Source organism: Engraulis encrasicolus, chromosome 1 (assembly GCF_034702125.1).
Source record: "Engraulis encrasicolus isolate BLACKSEA-1 chromosome 1, IST_EnEncr_1.0, whole genome shotgun sequence".
NCBI classification, from domain to species: domain Eukaryota; kingdom Metazoa; phylum Chordata; class Actinopteri; order Clupeiformes; family Engraulidae; genus Engraulis; species Engraulis encrasicolus.
Window position 1 is genome coordinate 37,779,113 of NC_085857.1, and position 24,529 is coordinate 37,803,641.

The 24,529-nt window shown below is 45.4% G+C and overlaps 1 protein-coding gene across 1 annotated transcript; it reads right to left on the minus strand.

Annotated features, from left to right (window-relative positions):
• Nucleotides 1–64: 64 nt before the first annotated feature.
• ccdc40 (coiled-coil domain 40 molecular ruler complex subunit) lies at nucleotides 65–24,529 on the minus strand. Its single transcript, XM_063201637.1, has 19 exons — nucleotides 24,481–24,529; nucleotides 24,057–24,197; nucleotides 23,201–23,306; nucleotides 22,557–22,693; nucleotides 21,174–21,257; nucleotides 20,247–20,466; nucleotides 17,585–17,742; nucleotides 16,925–17,047; nucleotides 16,373–16,494; nucleotides 14,924–15,167; nucleotides 13,193–13,375; nucleotides 12,349–12,594; nucleotides 11,210–11,423; nucleotides 10,223–10,392; nucleotides 7,464–7,555; nucleotides 6,433–6,553; nucleotides 4,120–4,314; nucleotides 2,335–2,493; nucleotides 65–878 (listed from the first exon to the last, which is right to left on the minus strand). The coding sequence occupies exons 2-19, from the start codon at nucleotides 24,189–24,191 to the stop codon at nucleotides 636–638; spliced, it is 2,952 nt and encodes a 983-aa protein (XP_063057707.1). The 5' UTR covers nucleotides 24,192–24,197; nucleotides 24,481–24,529; the 3' UTR covers nucleotides 65–635.

The following is a 24,529-nucleotide window of genomic DNA, read 5'->3' on the forward strand; positions in this document are numbered from 1 at the left end:
GTGTGTGTGCATGTGCGTGTTTCAACTTCACGTCTAACCGATCGACTTCAACGCCACACAGACATCATGCTTCATCATTTTATTATTAATAATAGTTCATATTTCATGTATAATATTTGTTGCAAAAAAATTCAAACCACTGCTGACCAGCTGGCCCATATGATGCCCTGAGTGGATCAAGTCCTGAGAAACCAAACCAAAATCAAAAATAGATTTTTTCCATGATCCCCCTTACCGACCCTCTCACTACAGTATCCCCTGTATTTGCCTGTCCTTCCACTCCATACTATACCTAATCTCTCTTTTCTACCATTCCATAGTTATTCCCCTCTCCTCTTCTCCACTCCCCTCCCCATCCCCTTGCCCCTGCTCCCATTCCTCACTGGCTCTTTACCAACCCCCTACCACATAAGAACCCCCATTTATTTCTACATTTTATATAATATTCCATAATATCTCCCTTCCCATACTAAACTTCCACCCACCCCTTCTCCTCCTCAAAGGAACTATGTTTCCCCTCTTTCCTCTCTCCTTCTCTCCTCCCATCCCATCCCTCTCCTCTCCCTTCCCTTGATATAACCTTCCCCCCTCCACATCCTTCCCCATCCCCTCCCCAAGGCTCCGGCTCCCCTTCCTCACTGGCTCTGCTGGACGTGGGGGCTGAGTGCCAGCGTGATGCGCCGGAGCGCCCCCTGGTGCTGGGGCATGTGGTGGCAGATGCGCTGCAGCACGGTGGCCACCCCGGCCAGCCTCTCCTGCTCCCTCTGCAGGGCGGCGGACAGCGGGGCCTCGCCCGACGCCAGCGGCGTGTAGCGACCCTCGCGCACTGCCACCAGCTGCTTAGTGCGACCCTGCAGAGCCACCAACCGGGCCAGGTTCTGGAGGAGGAGAGAGAGAGAGAGAGAGAGAGAGAGAGAGAGAGAGAGAGAGAGAGAGAGAGAGAGAGAGAGAGAGAGAGAGAGAGAGAGAGAGAGAGAGAGAAGGGGGGAGTGAGAGAGAGATAGAAAGGGAGGGAGAGAGAAAGAGGGGGAAGTGAGAGAGAGAGAGAGAGAGAGAGAGAGAGAGAGAGAGAGAGAGAGAGAGAGAGAGAGAGAGAGAGAGAGAGAGATTGAGAGCCATTTATTTGTATTTACAGTTGTTTTTACTTCAATTGCTTACAAACATTTTTTTTTTCCAAAACGCACACACACATTAGACTACTGCTCAAAGGCAAAGCAGGTTCTCAAAACCTGAGCACATTTGAAAAGAATGCAAGATCTTTGTGTATTGAACTGCATGAAACATCAAGGCGGAGAAGAAATGGTGTTATGTTTCGCAATCTTGAGAGGAGTGTTAGACTTTGGAACATTGTCACATGTACTGTACATATGCTGCACCTAAACAGTCATGCTAATAAAACACCCTTTGAATCTTGAGAGAAAGACAGAAAGACAGAGAAAGAGAAAATTAGGGAGGTAGAGAGGCAGGGAGAGAGAGAGGCAGGGGGGAGAGAGAGAGAGAGAGAGAGAGAGAGTCAAAAAAGAAAACATTCAATTTTGAGCAAAGAGACAAGTGAGTGGCAGCACATGGCAGACACGCAGCCACAGTCACACACATAGACACAGTACATAATAGCAGTAGGTAACATAATCCACCACTGTCGCATAATATGACACAACAATGAAGAGTACAGTGACATAACATCATATTTTCCATTCCCAGGACAGACACCTTGTCTTTGCTGTCCTGCCGCTTGGCAAGGTTGCATATTACATTACATGCATTTTTAGATGCGTCCTAGCATCTCTATAAGAGGGTATGTCCGTCCATCGGCCGTCTGTCTGTCTGTCTGTCTGTCCGTCTGAAACTCTTTCTTTCAATTGTAATTCCCTCCTGTGACCACAAGGTGGCAGTGCATGGATGGACGCATCTTTGTCCGCCTGTCGGACTTGTTTTTACAGTGTAGTGCTGTGTTACTGTAACTGCTGGTTAACTCAATATTGGCTGCAAGGCTGTGTCGCCATTTTGAGACTATGGCTAACGTAACCTAACCTTAACCCTAAACCTAACCCTAAACCTAACCCTAAATTGCTTGTTTGAAACTAGTGAGTCCCAGTGCAGTGCCCACAGCAGTTCGGCAACGAGGACACACATCACTAGTGACGTAGGCAAGTCCAGACGAAGCACCCTAGTTTTTATGAGTCCCATTGGTATACAGCATTGTATGTACAGTACCTTGATCTTGGAGTCCTGCAGGGTTATTGAGGTCGTCTGCCAGTACAGTGGTAGCCCTGCACACCATATTCTACAGTATGTACAGTATGTTATTTTTTCTCCATATACAGTGTACCGTACCTTGCTCTTGGAGTCCTGGAGGTTGTTGAGGTCGTCTGCCAGCACGGTGCTGGCGCTGCAGAGCTCCGTCAGGTACTGCTGCTTCTCCCTCAGCTGCCCGCTCAGGGAGTCCTGAGACGCCCTCAGATCCTCCAGCACGCCGTCACACTCCTCCGCTTGCTGAAAGGGTAGATAGGGGCGACACATGTGAAAGTGAAGTGAAAAAGTGAAAGCCCATTGGGAAACTCCAACTCCCATTGTCATTGTGACACAGCACTCCACAGCACACAAGTGAACACTGCACACTGCACACAACGAAATAGCATTTATGCCTCACCCGGCAACCTCTGGGATGCAAGTCTGATGCCCTAACCGCTCACCCATGACTGCCCCACATGGGTAAGCGGTTAAGAGTGTCGGACTTGAAACCCAAAGGTTGCCAGTTCGACTCCCGACCCGCCGGGTTGGTGGGGGGAGTAATTAACCAGTGCTCTCCCCCATCCTCCTCCATGACTGAGGTACCCTGAGCATGGTACCGTCCCGCCGCACTGCTCCCTTGGGGCGCCATTGGAGGCTGCCCCCTTGCACGGGTGAGGCATAAATGCAATTTCGTTGTGTCCAGTGTGCAGTGAACACTTGTGCTGTGGAGTGCTGTGTCACAATGACAATGGGACAATGTACCTGCCTACGCACACGCGCACACACACACACACACACACACATACACACAAAGCAGCACTATCAAACATATTGTACACCACGACGAGCACATAATATACAGTGGTATATAAGTGGCGAATCAGCATTTCCCCCTATCTCTTTTGTTTTGACTCCTGTACAGTAATATTCACTATCAGATAGTTTTATAGTGATGCACGGTACAGTAGAACACAACTCCGCTCTTTCCAGACCACGGCACAGTAATTGTAGAATGCATGCACCGTCTCTCCTGTAATGTATTTACTTTGTTATGCTGTTTGCTTGCTTTGCACTTTCTACGCTACGTTGTTATGTTCCTGCTTACTCTGTTGGCCTCTGCGTGCATTTGGCTTGATTTGTGCCCTCTATTGGAAGTCACTTTGGATAAAAGCATCTGATGAGTGCAATGTAATGTAGACACAGTAGACACACACACACACACACACACACACACACACACACACACACACACACACACACACACACACACACACACACACACACACAGACACACGCATACGCCCGCATGCATACAGTACACAGAAGCTTTCTCTCTCTCTCTCTCTCTCTCTCTCTCTCTCTCTCTCTCTCTCTATCTCTCTTCCCCCTCTCTCTCTCTCTCTCACACACACATACACACTTTCTACATTGTGTGTTTCAGCTGTCTTGCATTGCAGGCCTCAGGTCTATGTTGGTGGCAGGTACACACACACACACANTTACTCTCGTTCTTTCTCTGTCACACACACACAGACAGACAGACACACCCACACAGAAACACGTACGCGCGCGCGCACACACACACACACACACACACACACACAACACCACACACACACACACACAACACACACCACACACACACACACACACACACACACACACACACACACACACACACACAGTACCTCGCATCTGAGGCCCAGAAGTAGCAATGGGTATTTGGGTGTGTTTGGGCCTTTCTCTCTCTCTCTCTCTCTCTCTCTCTCTCCTCTCTCACCTCCCCTGCTCTCTCTCTCATTCCTCTCCACTCTCTCTCTCTCTCTCTCTCTCTCTCTGTGTGTCTTGCACACACACACACACACATCATCTCTGTATATCTCCTACCTTGTGTGTCTCGGTGGTCTTGCGCCTGAGTCCTAACAGTATGTTGTGCAAGTCGGTGTTGGTGGTGGGCTTGCGCTGGCCTTGGAAGCGTGCCTGGGCCTCGCTCCGCAGCACGATGCTCTCGCGCCGCTCCACCGCAGACTCCATGTCCCGCAACAGCTGCTCCTGCTGCTTCAGGAGCTGGGTGTAGCGCACCTGCACAAACACACGTACGCGACGTACACTTTCACATGAACATACATACACGCATGCATGCACTAGAACACATTCACGCATACAGTATAATAGCTACATACAGTAGTACAGTACATACATACTGGTATCGGTATCGGCACCCGGTACCAGAGATTCTCTAAGTATATAGAGATATGCCAACATAATAGGTTTCTATGGGCACCTAACGTGACCAGGTTCCGGTCTGCCTAAAGGGGCGTGTCATAATGCTCCTAGCATTGAATAGAACAGTCCTTAGGTCAGCCTAGGTCTGCCTAAAGGGGGATTTCCCCCCCTCCCCCTTGCAATAATAGAACCCGGAAACAATGGGCCAATGGAACCTCTCTCTCTCTACTCTCTCTGCCCGTACTGCTCATTATACTCGTACTCGTACTCGTCAAGCACTTGCCGATACCAGGACGATACTGCTATTACACAAAACAATGCAAAATCTTGTCACATTCTGTAGACTTGAAAGCGGCATGGGAAAAAAGTGCCACCTCATACATTTACTAATATTTAAATCTTTAAATCTACTAATATTTAAATGGACAATATAAATATCACAGGTGGAGAAAAACAAGGCCATGCATTTATTTTCATTGTATTTTGGTGGTAAAAGGTATCGGTATCGGTACTCGGTATCGGCAAGTACACACATTAATGTACTCGTACTTGTATCGGTTTTCAAAAAAGTGGTATCGGTGCATCCCTAACTAGAACACATTCGCACATACAGTCTAATGGCTACGTAGTGCAGCACAGCAGATGTTTCTACTGCTTCAGGAGCTGTGTGTAGCGCACCTGCACAAATACGTAAGTGAAAGCTCAACTGGGACAGTCCAACTCCCATTGTCATTGTGATACAGCACTCCACAACACACACGTGCTCACTGCACACTGGGAAACTGCATTTATGCCTCACCCATCCAAGGGGCCCCCAATGGCGCCCCAAGGGAGCAGTGTGGCGGGACGGTACCATGCTTAGGGCACATCAGTCATGGAGGAGGATGGGGGAGAGCACTGGTTAATTACTCCCCCCACCAATCTAGCGGGTCAGGAGTCGAACCCGCAACCGTTGGGCTACAAGTCTGATGCCCTAACCGCTTACCCATGACTGCCCCAGTACATTCACAGACCTACCAGGATTCAAAGTCACTTACATAGTCATATGCACATAGTAGTAGATACAGGCATGGATTATGACTCCATGAGCCCCTGGGCCAGACAACAAGAAAGGCCCCCCTCCATGGGTGTTGCTTGTTTACAAAACGATTCAAGGTTTTGGAGCAGATGTTTTGAGACCCGAGGGCGTCGGAATGACTTTTAAAGTGGTGGTGCATTTTTTTCTTCAAAATGTTACTGCTGCTGCACTCCACTCATTTGTCTGCAGAAATTGAGAAAGCTTAATTTAGGGAGCCTAAAAGTGGGGATACAAATGCACCACTGCATCCCCCTTTCCGGCACCTATGTTTGAGACCCTATGTTATTGGGAAATGTGAAAATACAGTCATGATTTTAGAAAAAAGTTACCAGTCGTCACGTTTATATTTTATTTTTGATCAGTGCCTACATGCAGTATATCTCAGTCTTAATGGCCTTGATGTCTCCCTGGCCCACATCTGAGTCCACAGTCAGACGTGTGTATCGTGTACTAGTAGTAGTAGTAGTAGTAGTAGTGGTAGTGGTAGTAGTAGTAGTGGTAGTAGTAGTAGTAGTAGTAGTAGTGGTAGTAGTAGTAGTAGTAGTTGTTGTTGTTGTAGTAGTAGCAGTAGTAGTAGCAGAGACGGTCCATTATGCTAGAATTAAAACAGTCTTTGGTATTAGTGGTAGTAGTAGTAGTTGTAGTAGTAGTGGTTGTGGTAGTAGTAGTAGTAGTAGTAGTAGTAGTGGTGGTAGTAGTAGTAGTAGTAGTAGTAGTAGTAGTAGTAGTAGTAGTAGTAGTGGTAGTAGTAGTAGTGGTAGTGGTAGTAGTAGTAGTGGTAGTGGTAGTAGTAGTGGTAGTGGTAGTGGTAGTTGTAGAAGTGGTAGTAGTAGTAGTGGTAGTAGTAGTAGCAGTAGTTGTTGTTGTTGTAGTAATATTAGTAGTAGTAGTAATACCTCCATGCGGTGTATTTCTGTCTTCATGGCCTTGATGTCCCCCTGGCCCACCTCTGAGTCCACAGCCAGACGCGTCTCCCTCACCAGCTGAATCTTCTTCTCCCACAGCATCACCTGACGCCTGGAGCAGCACACACGCACGCACGCACACACACGCACACACACACACACACACACACACACACACACACACACACACACACAAACATGCTCACACACACAAACACACACACACACATGGACACACACACAATCCATCAAAAGACATGCAAAGAGGCTCTTAGCAGAACATTTCAACCCCTTCAACTCTAGTCTACTCCATTTACTCAAGAAACTGATGGAAATGCCACTGTATGCCACACACACACACACACACACACACACACACACACACACACACACACACACACACACACACACACACACACACACACACACACACACACACACACACACGCACGCACGCACACACACGCACACACACACAACGTGTTTAAATACATATACAGTATGCATGCATAAGCACACACACATCAATGCACGCACACAGACACAGACACAAATGGTTTTAGTGATGCTCAATGACAATGTCGACAGAAAGACCACTGACAGACAGTCACCTTGGACAACCCGACAGATAGACAATCAGACCCTACAGATGGAGAGGTAACCAGAAAGACAGAAAGACACAGACAGACTGACCGACAGACAGACAGCTAGACTGACAGGCAGGCCGACAGAAAGACAGACAGACAGACGACAAACAGACAAGTGGACAGACAGACAGACAGACAGACATGTAGTCATCCTGACTCACAGACAGACAGTCAGAGTTAGACTAAAAGACAGACAGGCAGGCAGACAGACAGACAGACAGACAGTTAGACTGCCAGCCAGACGGATAGACAGACAGGTGGACGGGCAGACAGGCAGGCAGACCGTTAGACTGACAGACACACAGACAGGTGGACAGACAGACAGGTGGACGGACAGAGAGGCGAACAGACAGACAGGTAGTCATCCCGACTCACTCTGCCTCCACCAGACTGTTGAGGAGTCTCTCCTTCTCCTCCTGGATCTTCTCCAGCTGCATCTGCATGTCGATGGCGTCCCGCTCAGCCTCCTGCAGGACACAGACAGCTTAATTAACCCATTTTAGACTAAGGCACCTGCAAAAAACACCAGCTTAATGCCGAAGCCCTATTTTGTGAAAAAGTGCCCTCTGCCTACAAATACTCGCAGAGTTAGATGTTTTTGTAGAGGTTCCAAATACAAATACAAATACAAAAACCACAAAAATCTCAAGAGTCTGAACGTGGCGAATATGACGCTCCAGGCGCCAAAGGTCAAACAGAGTATTCGCAGCATCAGTCTAAAATGAGTTAGGTAGTTAGTTAGCTAGTTAGTTATTTAGTTGGGTTTTTCCTGCTGCCAACATCATAGGTACAGTACTTTGGTGGCTAAGCTTCATCTTTGAGCTCTAGCTCCATCTGCTGGGCACACTGCATGGCCTCTGGCACATCCACTATTCACAGTACATTACAGTACAGTACTATTCACAGTACAGTACTATTTGCTATTTATAGTACATACCTCATACTGTACTTATAGCACTTTAAGTTGGTCAATAAAATGTAAACAAAAATGAAAATAATGAAAGAATGTATACAACAAAATGAAAATACAATTGGGATATAGTGTGTATACATGTGTAGTGTAGTAGTAGTAGTAGTAGTAGTAGTAGTAGTAGTAGTAGTAACGGTAGTGGTAATCATAATAAAAATATTAATAGTATCATCATGATTATCATCATGATTATGATAATATTTCACCTCTATTTTCTCTTTCCAAAAGTGTGAACTTATTGTATGTAAAGGTGCTGCCCTTCTGCCACTGTGCTACTTCTGTGCTACAGTACCTTGAAGCGTGGGCGGAACTCATAAGAGGTAAATATAAGTGGTGTAAATGTGATCTTTAGTCGTGCGAGGAAGTTGTTCTCCAGGTGTGTGTTGCCCTGTCTAGAAAGTTGGGGTTATTCAAGTGATGTGATATGAAGTGTCAAGTAGGGGTGGGTATTGGCAGTGGGTTTACGATTCGATGTGCATCACGATACACATACAGTAATACACGAAAGTGAATACACCCCTCACAGTTTTGCAGATTTTTGAGTATATCTTTTCATAGGAAAGCATTACAGAAATGTAACTTTGACACAATGATCAGTGACCTTTTAACAACATATTTAACCGCTTAAATTTCTTGTTCACTCAGAAAAAAACAAAATACAGCCATTAATGTTTGAACATGTACTCACAAAAGTGAGCACACCCCAGATTAAAATCCGGTAGAGAAGGGGCTATGTTGGCTCGAATCGTCTCGAAATGAAAAGGGATGACAAGGGAGGTCATCAGTGTGCGTTTCAACCTTTCTTTGCATTGAACTTTTAAATTTTGAGTCTGCATCTGGCTTAAATAGATTGGTGTGAGATTTGAATGCAATCCTATGGAGAATATCATGATCTGCTTCAGTAGTCACAGTGCATGTTGACATGTATGTTTCTTTTAGGTGTATTTCAGATTGCCAATGTTGACAGCATTCATGCATCCCCAAACCATGTCAGTCCCACTACCATGCTTGGCTTATGAGAGGATACACCTTTTTTTGTAAAACTCACTTGTTTACCACCACACATGCTTGACACCATCTAAAGCAAATATGTTTATCTTGGTCTCTTCAGATCACACGACATGGTTCCAGTGATCCATATCCTTGGTCTGTTCATCTCTCTTGAGACCAAGATAAACAAATTTGCTTTAGATGGTGTCAAGCATGTGTGGCGGTAAACAAGTGAGTTTTACAAAAAAGGTGTATCCTCTCATAAGCCAAGCACGGTAGTGGGACTGACATGGTTTGGGGATGCATGAATGCTGTCAACATTGGCAATCTGAAACACACCTAAAAGAAACATACATGTCAACATGCACTGTGACTACTGAAGCAGATCATGATATTCTCCATAGGATTGCATTCAAATCTCACACCAATCTATTTAAGCCAGATGCAGACTCAAAATGTAAAAGTTCAATGCAAAGAAAGGTTGAAACGCACACTGATGACCTCCCTTGTCATCCCTTTTCATTTCGTTTCATTTCGAGACGATTCGAGCCAACATAGCCCCTTCTCTACCGGATTTTAATCTGGGGTGTACTCACTTTTGTGAGTACATGTTCAAACATCAATGGCTGTATTTTGTTTTTTTCTGAGTGAACAAGAAATTTAAGCGGTTAAATATGTTGTTAAAAGGTCACTAATCATTGTGTCAAAGTTACATTTCTGTAATGCTTTCCTATGAAAAGATATACTCAAAAATCTGCAACACTGTGAGGGGTGTATTCACTTTCGTGATATACTGTACCACGATGCGATACTATGATGATGCACTGAGATACATGTAATATTGCGATGCATTGTGATATTCATTTTCTTTTTTTCACTTTTGTCAACACTATACAATAAAAAAATCAATAAAAACTATGATAGTTTATACGTAGAATGGGTTGCAAAAGGCTAATAAAAAAGTTTCAAAATAATGATTTGAAACTTGGGAGCACTATCACATCATATCATGTGGATGTTTTCTGGACTAAAGGGTAACAGAACTTTGAAAGGACACATCACAATACTACGCCCTTGCATCGTGATACAGTATCCTGACTGCATATCACGATTAATCACGATTCGATTCAATATCGTCACAGCCCTAGTGTGGTGGTGTAGTGGTGTGCGGCACCTTGAGTCTTGTGAGGAACTCGTTTTCCATCAGCACGTTGCCCTGCTCCAGGGCCTGCCTGAGCTGGCTGTTGTCGCTCAGCAGGGAGTTGAGCTTCAGCATGTCGCCGCGGAGACCTTTCATGTGCCTCTCCAGCTCCGACTGCTCGCGACGCTCCTGCTCAATCTCACCTTAACAGACACACGGACACATGCACACATTTTCGAATCTGTGAGTAGTTTGCTCATCAAAATCGTCTCAGAAGTGTCACGTACAAGGACTTTTTTTTTCCAATTATTATTATTATTTTTTTTGGTCATTTACCACTTTGACAGGACAGTTTGGGACTTACAGTGCAAATGTTCCTCTGCAGTGTGGTGTACTGTGTCTGTATTTACTGTATATGAAATTTGTGTATTTGTATGTGTTTTTGTTTGTTGTGTGTGACCTACCGGTACTCTCTGTGCGAATTTTCCTCTGCTGCAGTATGGTGTACTGTGTCTGTACTTACTGTATGTTAATGTTTGTGTATTTGCATGTGTGTTTTTGTTTGTGTGTGTGATCTACTCTCAGTGTGGACTTTCCTCTGTAGCAGGATGGTGTGTTTGAGTACGTTTGTGTATGGTACGGTACGTGTGTTTTGTTTCTGTGTGTGACTTACTCTCCATGCTGACTTTCCTCTGCTGCAGGATGGTGTACTGCGTCTGCAGCTTGGTGCTCTGGTACTGCATATGTATGTTTGTGTTTGGGTATATGAGTCTGATTGTGTGACTTACTCTCGGTGCGGACTTTCCTCTGCTGCAGGATGGTGTACTGCATCTGCAGCTTGGTGCTCTAGTACTGTATATGTATGTTTGTGTGTTTGTGTATATGAGTCTGATTGTGTGACTTACTCTCGGTGCGGACTTTCCTCTGCTGCAAGATGGTGTACTGCGTCTGCAGCTTGGTGCTCTGGTCCTGTGTATGTATGTTTGTGTTTGGGTATATGAGTCTGATTGTGTGACTTACTCTCGGTGCGGACTTTCCTCTGCTGCAGGATGGTGTACTGCGTCTGCAGCTTGTGCAGCTCGGTGCTCTGCGTCTGCTTCTCCTGGGACAGCCTCACCAGCTCTCCCTGCTGCCAGAGCCAGAACTGCTGCTGCTCCTTCATCTCCGACGCCACCTCCTCCAGCTCCTTGCTCAGCGTGGAGGCCCGGATCTCCAGCGGACCCAGGTCCTCGTGCTACACACAGGGCATACACATTACACATAGGCACATGCGTTATATACTGTACATACATTATACATCATTAAACATTATATGCCATACATATAACACATACAGTACACATACATATATAGTATGTAATCCAGGCCTAGATCCCCAGTGGACCCAAGTCCTCAGGCTACACATGACACATACATGATATATACATACATTATGAGCGTGTTCCATTCTCCACACTCTGCACTGTGTACTGAGATGCAGTACACTTTCCACCCACAACTTAACGGCTAAATTTGAGGGTGAAGTGCAGGTCCAATTCACGTTCTGTCTGATACACTTCACGGAAATGACGGTTGTCGCGAGTTTACCAACCGCCAATATACAATTCATCACGGAAGACACTGTTCCTTATGTTGGTAATTTTTTAAGTTACCCCTTTCTCTTATACACATGGCTAATGTCTTTGGAATCAAAAATATGCTGTCATCACAGAAATCCGGCTGTTTGACCAACCTGACACTCAACTATGTAACAAACATGGCGGCCGTTGAGTGCGAAAAGTGTACATAACTTCACACTTCAAAAAATGGCCGGTTTGAGGGCGTTATCCGGGTAGTTTACAGTACACTTCACCTGCGCGATTAGAAATGGAACTGCCCTGCGTACCCAAACACAGTGCGGGAAGGGCGGAAAGTACGAACATTGGAACAGGCTCAATGATATCTTTACATTACATCTTTATACATACAACATGGTGGTGGGTTGCTTGTATTATACTGACCACATTTCTTATCCAACGCTCTCTAGTCTATGTCTACTTTCCCCAGTAGCTGCCACGATCTGCTGTATCCTCTTGTTGTACAGGTTGAAGGTGGCCTGCTTGTGTCATCTATCATCAGCACTAGTCTATACACTCGACAGTATGTATATGTCTACTCACCCCAGTAGCTGCCACGATCTGCTGTATGCGCTTGTTGTAGAGGTTGATGGTGGCCTGCTTGCGCTCGATGACGGTGACCTGCTTGGCCACCTGGGCCTCGCTGGCGGAGAGCAGGGCGTGGCGGCGCGAGATCTCCTGCTCCTGCTCGGCCAGGACGCGCGCCTGCGTCTCCACGCGCTGCTCCGCCTCGCTGGCCGATAGGCTCAGGCCGGCCAGCTCGTTCTCCACCACCGACAGCTGAGACTCCTGCCGGGCCGCACACAAAGGGGAGTGGAGAGGTAAGGACACGGTTTTCCAGTTAAAAATTATGCTTTTGCACACCTCTGTAGTTGGAGACGTGCGTAGGATATTATCCCAGTGGAATCCCACACACTGTCCATTCCACCAACAAGCTTTAATACAACGCTTTGGTCATCCAACACTCTTCAGGTTAAGTTAACTAACTAGCTTAACCTGAAGAAGGTAAAGTGCGTAGGTAAAGTAAAGGAATCCCACACACTGTCCAATTCACCAAAAAGCTTTAATTCAACGTTTCGGTCATCCAAACTTCTTCAGGTAAGTTAATCATCCCTGTTCTGCATGTTCTATTCTATATAGAATACTTTATTTTAGCGGTTCCCAAACTGGGAGTCACTGGAGTGCACTAGCGAGCACATTATTCATAACTTTCATTATTTGTAGTGAAGAACAGATATGGAGGTATGGTAAGTCATCTACTGTATATAAAACCATAGAATAATATGTTAGCAAGCACATTATTCATAACTTTCATAATTCATAGTGAAGAACAGATGGATGTATGATAAGTCATCTACGTATATAAAACCGTTCAGTCAGTTCTCACCAGCTCCCTCTTGTGGGTGGCCATCTTGCCGGTGAGCCGCTTGGAGTACTTGGCTGCTTGGTCGTGGGTGAACTGCTCCTGGAGCTTGGCCACGATCCGCTCCTCCAGAGCCAGACGCACACTCGACTCCTTCTCCAGCTGCTTCCTCAGGCCCATCACCTCCGACTGGCGAACACTACTCTCCTACAGGAGAGAGAGAGGGGGGGGGGGGAGAGAGAGAGAGAGAGAGAGAGAGAGAGAGAGAGAGAGAGGGGGAGAGAGAGAGAGAGAGAGAGAGAGAGAGAGAGGGGGGAGGGAGAGGGCGAGAGAGAGACAGAGACAGAGACAGAGAGAGAGAGATAGAGACAGAAGAAGAAAGAGACACACAGAGAGAGAGAGAGAGAGAGAGAGAGAGAGAGAGAGAGAGAGAGAGAGAGAGAGAGAGGTTTTAAAATGTTCTTTGTTTATCATAAGGTTTATACAACAATCACTCTAGCAACAATGACAGAGAATACAAAGAGAAATGACACAGACAACAAAGACATACCAATAAATGAATGAATGAATGAATGAATGAATGAATGAATGAATGAATGAATGAATGAATGAATGAATGAATGAATGAATGAATGAATGAATGAATGAATGAATGCATGAATGAATGAATGAATAAGGCTGAAATGCAATTCATTTGATGCAACTATGTAATATCATACTACTGGTGTTGTAGGCTACTTACAGTACATCCGCAACAGTACTTACACTTCTGCTTTAATACAACTCAGGGGTGAATTTTTCGAAACCAAAGTTGCTTACTACATTAGCTACTTGGTTGCTTTCAATGCATTTTCTCATTGGCAACTACCGAAGTTGCTAACAGGCTAACAACTTCCCTTTTGAGAAACTCACCCCTGTACTGTATTATAAACCCCTTAAGACACTACCCCTGTTAAATTAGCTGTTACCAGAATGGCAATGACGAAGTCGTAATGTATCGCTATTAAAGACCCTGACTGTACACTGTCATAGAGGTACGTTTTTTTAGTGACTATTACAAAGTCCCAGTGGCGGGACGGTGTCTGGTAAGGGGCTATGTATGTGTACCACATTGGGTCTAGCGAGGAAGTGCTCGTTCTCTTTCTCTCAGCATGCATGTGTAGGTGCTATACTGGCTGTGTGTAGTGTGTAGTATGCATAATATTGAGTATGTATGAATATGAAGGCTATACCACATTAAGTCTAGCCAGGGAGCTTTCGTTCTCAAGCAGCACCTGTGTTTGTAGTTGCTGTACTGGCTGTGCAGTGTAGAGTATGTATATATTGTATTGAGTATGTACTATGTATTGAATATGGATACTATAATGCATTAAGTCTAGCTCTCATTATCCTGCAGCATGTGCAAATACAGCATGTGTATATACAGTACAGTATACTGTAATGCGAATGTAGCATTCACGTATACTGTTTTGAGTATATATTGAGTATGAATACTATACCACATTGAGTCTAGCGAGGGAGCTCTCGTTCTCGTGCAGCATGTGCGTGTAGGTGTAGGTACTGCACTGGCTGTATAGTGTCTACTGTATTGAGAATGTAGTATTTATATGCTGGATTGAGTATGAATACTATACCACGTTAAGTCTGGAGAGGGAGCTCTCGTTCTCGTGTAGCATGCGCGTGTAGGTGTATAGTGTATACTGTATTGAGAATAGTAGTATTTAGTATATGCTGTATTGAGTATGAATACTATACCACGTTAAGTCTGGAGAGGGAGCTCTCGTGCTCGTGCAGCATGCGCGTGTAGGTGCTGTACTGCGAGTGCAGCGCCTCCTGCTGGCTCTGGCACTGGCCAATCAGCTTGCGCCAGGTGGCGCCGTCCAGTTGGGCGCGGTTGAGCAGCACGGTCAGCAGCTCGTTGCGCTCCTCCTCGGCCGTGATGGACTTCTTGAAGCCCTCGATCTCCGTGTCCAGCGAGTGCACCTCGTGGTTGGCCTGCCTGTTGGGATGATGAGAGAGCACCTGTCAGCAATGAGCACCTGTCTAATCAGTGCTATGTTACATAAAGACACTTTGACGCTTTTTTACCCAAAGCGACTTACACTTATTTTAAGGACAGGGTATTGGTTACAGTCCCTGGAGCAATGTGAGGTTAGGTGCCTTGCTCAAGGTCACTTCAGCTATGGATGGAAATGTAGGAAGGACAGGTAAGTGTGGGACTTGAACCTGCAACACTCTGATTCCACCTCCCTAACCACTATGCCATGGCTGCCCAAAGTATGTCTATGTCTGCATTTAAAGTATGTCTATGTCTGCACAGGAAAGTAAGAAACTCTTCGTATGACCAGTGCATGTAAAGAAATTGACAATCAAGCCGACTTGACTTGACTTGATTAGTGTTTTTTGTCAGCTATTATTAACAGGGTTTTTTTTTTTGCTGGGGCGGGGCCGCAAAAGGGGGCGGGATAACGGAATGGGCACCGTCAGGGGGCACAACTCATTGTAGGATCGCTACTGTTCATGTTTACAGAGAAACATCTGCAACATTTTCATTTACCTGACTTTACTTGACTTGATTTTCCTCCTAGCATGAGCACTTGAAGCAATCACTAGAGGCGATTGAAGATAAAAATGAGCAGTTTGTCCTAATTTCTCCATTATTATTAGGCTACACTGTAACATTATACAACCCCTTGGAACAAAACGATACGGGAGGAAAATGCCTTCTGGTGAAATTTAACAATGCTGAAATCAGACAGAGCTTCAGCTCAGTCGATTAGAGAATGTTTCACTGTTGGTGTCGGCACAGTGTGTGTGTGTGTGTGTGTGTGTGTGTGCGTGCGGGTGTGAGAGAGAGAGAGAGAGAGAGAGAGAGAGAGAGAGAGAGAGAGAGAGAGAGAGAGAGAGAGAGAGAGAGAGAGTGTGTGTGAGTGTGTGTGTGTGTGTGTGTGTTGTGTGTGTTGTATATTCGTGTGTGTGTGTGTGTGTGTGTGTGTGTGTGTGTGTGTGTGTGTGTGTGTGTGTGTGTGCGTGCGTGTGTGTGCGCGCGTGCGTGTGTGTGTGTGTTGTATATTCTCGTCTTGCATGGCTTTGCAGGCCTCGTGTCTCCTCCTCATGAGTGTGTGTGTGTGTGTGTGTGTATATGTGTGTGCGTGTGTGTGTGTGTGTGTGTGCATGCGTGTGTGTGTGTGTTATATATATTACAGTAGTGCATCCTGCATGGCGGTATAGGCTTCGTCTCTCTTCCTCATGCCCACCAGGCTGCTGTTCCACTGCTGCATCAGCTGCTTACGCTCCACCTGAAGAGCATCCATCTCCAACTGAGCCTGACACGGAGAGAGAGAGAGAGAGAGAGAGAGAGAGAGAGAGAGAGAGAGAGAGAGAGAGAGAGAGAGAGAGAGAGAGAGAGAGAGAGAGAAAACGGGAAGGAGAGACGGGCAGAACAGTCATATTTGACATATTAAATACAAAATTGCATAAATGAATAAATTCTGCTGTGCAATTCGCCACCGTCTAAAAAACATGATGTACAAGTACGAAATCGCAGAAAGTAGTGGTAGGGGAATGCAAGGAGAGAGATGGAAAGAAGATACACAATTGACATATGGAGTCAATGAACTTTCCTCTTCTGTGTAATTCATTGTACCAATGCCTCATGATGTGCAAAAAACTGCAGAGAGAGAGAGAGAGAGATAGAGAGAGAGAGAGAGGGAGCGAGAAAGAGAGAAATCATCAGTCATGAAGTGAAGTGCTAACCTCTCCCAGGGCCTCCTTGGCGGCTTGTGTCTCCTGCGTCTGGGCCACTGTCTGCACCTCGTACATGCCAATCTCCTCCGTCAGACGCTCCACGTTCTTAGTCAGCCGCTCCACATACAGATCCTAGCACAGCCGCAACACCGGACGGAAGAAAGGAATACCAGCAATTAGAGTGGGCAATTGGGAAAAAGGAATGTTTAATACCGGCTACAACCTAATTTCCCCTTTAGGGACAAATAACTTGAACTTGATTCTTAAAGCAAGGTAAAAATGTGTGAGCCATATGATAACAATAACTGATTTGAAGGCCAAGAAGTTAGCGTAGAGCCTCTGTTCTGGTTAAGACTTGGTCATTACTATTTTGGTGTTTTGGTATTTTGGAAGTTTTACTTGTGGCAATACACATTGCGGTTTTGAGATTGCAGTACAACACATAGTTTTCTTTTGGATTCTCTGCTTGTCTTGTACATTTAACTTTCAAGGTTGTTGAAGTTAGAGGAACAAAAAGCGTTTTTGCATACTTGAAAAGTGTCGTTAGTGATGGCTCAAAATGTACGGTCCAACTTAAGTTCTTGGTTTCAAAATATGGCCCAAACGAAATTCTAATTGAATAGCCCTGAGTCGGTCTGTGGGTCCTCGTAAGCGCTCGTCCGTCCGTACCTGCTTCTGTTTCAGCTCCTCAGCCTCTGTCTTCTCGGCGCCGGCCTTGCGCGAGGCATTCTTCATGACGGCGATGTCGGAGCGCAGGTCGTCGCTCACCTCCTTCATGTAGAAGAGCCGGCTGGCCACGCTCTCCACCTCCGCCTGCAGCTGCGTCACTGACGAACACACACATCAAGTACTTTAAAGGTGTACGGTGTGGGATGGTGGGCAGAGTAGGTATTGCAACTAACTGTATGCTGCTGATTGAAACTGTGCTGCCTATTGCCAAATGTGATCTTTTCATGAATATTTACTGAATAATAAAGTGATATTTACTAGTGTGAGTGTGACCAAAGTGCAGTAGGTTTTGCAGCAAAAAATGTCTATTTCTGAAAATTCAAAATGGCAGACATGGAGTTATGGACAAACAGGTCACTTGTCCTGGGCCCAGGGAGAGAGGGGGCCCAGACACTTGTTAGTACATTACGTATAAGTATGGGTAAAGTAAGTCAGCGGCCCCGTGTCCTCCCTCCCTAACTCTCCCCTGGTATGCTGCTTTGTGGCCTGGCTAGTGGTGCTCTAGTGCTGGCCTATGGCAGCCTAATAACTAATGACTAATAACAGCTAGTATGTACAGTATACTACATATGTGCAATGCATGTGTACTCTCTAATTCACCCCTGGCTCACTGATTTTCTGCTTACCTAGCGGTGCCTTGATGCTGGCCCCTGACGGCCTAATAATTAAGTAAGGGTTAACGTTCGGCGAGAAGGGCGCTACCGTGGAATAGCAGCACGACAGAGAGAATCTTTAGACCCCGACGCGGAGCGGAGGGGTCTTGTTCTCTCTGAAGTGCTGCTATTCCACAAAGCGACCGACTCGCCGAAAGTTAACCCGCTTATTATATGGATATACTTAAATGATTCACACATGGCGGGGACATTTCTTTAGGCCTATTTAATGTTAAGATTGTTGCTGCGCAAAACAAAACAGTGCCGTTGTGGAACACCGCTAGGCAACAGCTAGGTAGCCAGGACAACAGGTGTAGTCTATCACAGCAGCTGATTAGAGCCTTGTTGAAAAGTCGCTTTAGCAGTGAAAAGTCTTGTTGCCATTGACAGCGGTCTGTTATAGACCAACCCGTCCGTTATCGAAAAATAACAGACGTGCGAACGTTGGGGAGCCCCGTTGAAATGAATGGAGCATTCGACCGATGACGTCACACCATATAATAATAAGTAATAACATCTCTGTATCCTGCATATGTGCTTCCTAACCGGGCGAATGTTTTTTAGTTTTAGTTTAGTTTTAGTTTATTGGTTTATTTCATCAGGGACCATGTATAAAGTACATTAGTTACATAGTAAAAAGATGACCTGCACCAGATTATAGCTAATAACATACAATCCAGTAAAATGGGAGTAGCCACTCAGGCATACAACCCCTGCCACACACACACACACACACACACACACACACACACACACACACACACACACACACACACACACACACACACACACACACACACACACACACACACACACAATAAAAAAATACAAAACAATGAACAGAGATGTATAGTAACGAAGTAAAAGTAACGAAGTACTGTACTTAAGTACTAAACTGCAGTATCTGTACTTTTTTGAGTAATATTTTTTTCCTCATACTTGTACTTTTACTGCACTGCATTTTTCTGATGAAATTAATACTTTTACTCTGATATATTTTTCATGTGCTGCTTTCGTTACTCGTTACTCGTTTCTATGCCCGAGCGCTAGATGGCTCTGTCATCACCAGATATGATGGAACGTGTTCACGGTCAGTGGGCGATGCAATGGTAGGGAAATAAAAGCAGATCGCATTCTCGCGCATGTCTTTTGGCGCGGTCAGTGACGCTCAGTTGGCATTGACACTGGCATGTTGGCAAGATGGATGAGGTAGACGAGGTATCGCCATCAACATCAACGACACCAACCACCTCACATTGCGGCGAGGAGGAGGAGGATGACAGCTGCCATCCCTGGCCCTATTTAGATTCAATGTTCTCCTTTGAGGGACAATATTTGCACTTCATAAGAGACTTATTGTACAGAGCTCTAATAAACCAAATGGTATTCAAACTTTTGACTGACTTTTTTTCCCCCCATTTTTTTTTAATGCAGTACTTTTACTTCTACTTTTACTTTTTACTCAAGTCGCAAAACTTGCTACTTGCTTTACTTAAGTACAACACATTTTGAATACTTTTGTCCTTCTACTTGAGTAAGGTAAGGAAAGGTTACTTTTTACTTTTATGCAAGTCATTTGACAAGATGATACTGGTACTTCTACTCCACTACTTTTCTCCAGTACTTTATACATCTCTGACAATGAATACAACGGCTGCGACGAGATTCAAGCGACAGAGAGTTGCTTCTGCGCAGCAAGAGCGATACGAGCGATTGAAGAGACTAGAGTATGTCAGTTAAAAGCAGAATGCAAGCATTCCAACATTCACATTGGCTGTGGCGGCTGTCGCCGAACTGCATCATAGCCAATTTGCATTATATTCCCAGGAGTTCAACTACAAACTGTCGCTTCTAGTTGCCCGGATCGCTTTTGTCGCATGACAAGAGATACAGTAGTAAATTACTTCCGTTGCTCAGGTCGCGGCCATTGTATTTGTGCGGTAACTCACCCCTGGCGCGCTGCTTGGTGGTCTGGCTGTTGGTGCTGAGGTGCTGGCCCCTGACGACCTCCAGCTGCTGCAGGGCCTGGCGGTGCTGCGTGTTGGCCTGCATGTTGGCCTCGTGCTGGGCCTCCAGCTGCGCCTGCAGCCGCGCCAGCTCCAGCTGCACGGAGTACAGCTCCACGCCCAGCGCCTCGCGCTGAGACGCCTCCGACTTCTCCATGGCCAACTGGAATGAGGGAGGAGAACGGAGAGGGGAACGGAGAGAGGGTTTATTTACTTTGTATTATAACACATGGTAGTATGGTTGTCAATGCTGGGTTTTATGCTGAGACACCTCAGACTTCTCTGCAGGGGACTGGATAGAAGGGCATGGGAATGGAGAGGCTTTAAATAAGGCTTTTAATATATATAAGCACTTTGAGCATACTTTGCTTCAAACTGGGCCACCAAACTGACCAGTGGCCAACTGGAAAGGGGTGGGGTTTGTCATGACTGACTCCTGAACGACTGAAAGTGAATGTGAAAATGTTCAAGTGCGTGAGTGAGCGCAGAGGAGGCAGATAGGGAGGGGACAGAAAGGTCACTTGTCTGGGGCCCATGGAAAGAGGGGCCCAGAATTGGGTCCTCAATAAGTCGCAATGGGGGCGGCCCTTTCAAAAGACTTTGTCCTGGACCCGGCACAAGCTGTCAGCTGCCCTGAATGGGTATCAAGCCTCAAAGGGTGTGTGTGTGTGTGTGTGTGTGTGTGTGTGTGTGTGTGTGTGTGTGTGTGTGTGTGTGTGTGTGTGTGTGTGTGTGTGTGTGTGTGTGTGTGTGTTTGGCAATCACATAGAAATACTATGCTACGCTCATGTGGCTTCGAACTTTGACTTTTACACATGTCCATTATCAGAAACGCATTGAATATAAGCCTTTAGTATTCCATGACCATACTTTCTCCCGTAAGTCCAGGTTGAGTCTCTCGAGTTGCTTGCTGAGATGAGTCTTCAGGACGGCCTGGAACCTTTTCATCAGGGGCTGAAATACAAAGACAAAAGAAAAAAGGAAAACAATGACGTCCTCGAAAAGTATATACTCTTCACTTCTTCCACATGAATTGCACTGGTGCAAAACCAAACAACATGAGCCCATCACGTACGATCGTTCTCTCCTTAAACATGAACTGAACTAGGTATTTTGTCCATGAAGAAAAAACGATTTCTGTTGCATCAATAATCAATGACATATTGCATTGCATTTCGCTAATGAATTATGCAGTGATGATTGACTGAACACTCCACTAACATGTAGCCCTTTGACTTCTGCATGCTTCAGCATGAAGGTCAATGATAACAGCACAGCTTTTTGTACGCGGGAAACTAGTCTGCGGAATATGTTACCGTAAAATATTAAGATGATGACTCTCACTAGCATTTTAAATGTGCTTTGAAAACATAGTCAGTCTAGCCTGGGCGAAAACCGACGGTTAACTCCGTCAAGCAGTCTGGCGAAAGCTAAGAGGATGACTGGATTCGCCATTACAGAATCCATCTCCAAGATCTTACTCTGCCATTTAAATTCATTGGAGTTCCGAATTCAAATTAAAACTCATGTTGTGCTTTATTAGTATTACTTTTACAATACAGTGTCGCAAAAGCATACAAATAACTAAACAAAAGTGTGAATAGTGTTACCATAACCAATCAGTAACAGACTTCGCGGGTGAGTTCTGCGTCACCACTGTGTTTGCTGATTGACTAAACAGTGAGCAAACCGAGCTAGGAGGGTTTCGCCAGACTATGTGTGGAGCCAAAATCTTTGGGTTGAGTTACATACGTAGGACAGCGTCGCCAGGCTGTGGTCAGTCAGTAGTATAGGACTTGCACTGTAAGCCTATAGTATGTATGTCTTTCATCTGAGGAACTTAGCCCGACTACTGCCAAACTATGTCACAAGTGAACTATAGTCTGGGATACATCTATATACTCGTAGGGGAGGTGGATCTACTGTTTTTGGCATCTGGTGTTGACGTGGTGGATCTGCAAAAAAACAAATAAAAAACCTGCAAGCTTCCGTTTCTTTAATGTATCTTGCACTCCCTACTCGTTCTGTGATTGGGTTCCCAAACTCAGGCAAAGATTTCAGCGAGGGCTTCCATTCTGTCCTTCAGATTGGAACAAGCGCTAAACTGATTATCATCGACATTCAAATCTCTTCGCTGAAGGTGTTGCGTCACTAGGAGGGCACGGCCTGGCTAACAAGTGCATAAGGCAGCATGGGATTTCCCAGGATATTGTTTGATAAAATGAATAAATCATATCACTGCAACTGACTCACATGTTCTGGATCCAGCACCACCAGGTCCTCCACACCCCCGTCCCCCTCATCGTCCTCGTAGGGCATCAGCTCGGTCCCGCGGTTGGCGGAGGACAGCTGGGAGGGGTACGGGGGCAGCGGCAGGGATAAAACCTGCTCTGTATCAAAAATAAATAAATAATAATAACAGGGAAAAGAAGAACACTCTCAAGTGCCAGGGTGGCCCAGCCCAGTGGCAAAAACAAGTCCTATCATCATTGATGTAAAATTCTACTCTAGTTCTATTTTCCCCATACGCTGAGCTAATGGTTCTGGCAATGTTTTAAGGCATGCTAGGTAACTTAGTCAATTTCTTTTTTTAAGAAAAGAAAAAAAAACAACAGAAAATTAAATATAGTAAAGAAAAAAACAGCAATATTACATCTATTACATGATTACATGCAGGTCTCTAAGCTTAACTTTTTTCATCACAAGCCCAAGTGGCTATTAGATGTTAATCTTACAAGCCAAACAAGCACTCACTAATGGGTCAAAGTGGCTAGTAGGTTTTATTTTCTACCAGCCAAACTGAATTTTCACCAGCATTTGGCAAGTTGGCAGGTGTTCATTTAGGTCCCTGATTTCATGCAAGATTACATGAACTCAGAAAAATCTGGTTTGCTTACCAGATGCACTGGCCTCCAGGTGAGCCAGCTCTGCTCCGCTCGTCCCCATGAGGGAGTGGGACACGGTCTGCTCTGTCCCTGCCTCTGCCTGCTCCTCTGAGCCACGCTGTGGAGGATTCACACACACACACACACACACACACACACACACACACACACACACACACACACACACACACACACACACACACACACACACACACACACACACACACACACACACACACACACACACACAGATTACAAGAGCAATCAGAGAGGACAACCTGGCCCCCTGCCCAATGCCAGATGCATGTGATGTTTTGCGATAGGCGCCATCTGCAGGCAACCCAAGACACGGTGGGCATACAGACAGACAGACAGACAGACAGACAGGTTAGACAGACTGACACATAGACAGACAGACAGGCAGGCAGGCAGACAGACAGACAGACAGACAGACAGATAGACAGACAGACAGGCTCATTGCAACACCTGGCAAACCCGCTCTGACATATAGGATGTTTACCTAAACTAGAACGCAAATGTCCACTGTTCATAGACCTATTCTTGTTGAATTAATCTCAACATTTTGCTTTTTTTAGCCCTGTGTTATGAACTGTCTTGAGTGCGTAAATTATGTAGTCAGAGGATAACAGACGATAAAAAAATAAGTGTAATTGAGTTTTTAGGAAATGTGCTTTGAACAATGACTGTATTGTGTTTTGCGTTTAAGTAGCATACTGAAGCCAAGGTGGGCCCTATAGTAGCCGATATCCTTTCTGTAGTGCTAATCATATTTGGCTCTGTGTCATAAACTGTGTGAGATGATACAGACATTAGAGATTCATCACAAAGTCTGACTCTGCAACCTTACCCCGGGCATAGAAACAGTGGCTCCCGAGTCTTCTGCGGCGTCAGGGGCATCTGACCCCTCCGTGGCCTTGTCATCTTCTGGGGAACTCGCCGTTCTGTGTTCCTCCCCGCCTCCCTCCTTCACGCTACCATCCATCACTCACTGCAATATGCAGAAGAACGGACTATATTTTGAGACAATGGGTTGTTACTGTGTCTAATCAACACTGTGTTGTATTCATTGTTACCCTAATACCGACACAATGTTGCAAACTATGAGCAGCTGTCGGCTACGACGAAGTATTTACAATGTAGCCTATCAAACCTTTATATCAGAATTCCCCAATACACATTGATAATTACAACTACGGAGCGACTAGCTATTTTCTGTGCATAATTTTTAAAAGCAGAAGGAATCGGTGCAAAAAAAATGATTTTTCACTAACGTTTTCCAGCGCTCCAGACAGTTCCGCTGTTTTCCTGCGCTCCTTCGGT

Bases quoted from the DNA above. Each gene is read 5' to 3' on its own strand.
- ccdc40 (XM_063201637.1), bottom strand. From the start codon at position 24,191: ATGGATGGTAGCGTGAAGGAGGGAGGCGGGGAGGAACACAGAACGGCG. The intron at 15,168-16,372 runs GTAATATATATA...TCATCCCAACAG, and splicing joins GCCATGCAGGATGCACTACT to GCAGGCCAACCACGAGGTGC. The intron at 4,315-6,432 runs GTATTACTACTA...GTGTTTGTGCAG, and splicing joins CAGAAATACACCGCATGGAG to GTGCGCTACACCCAGCTCCT.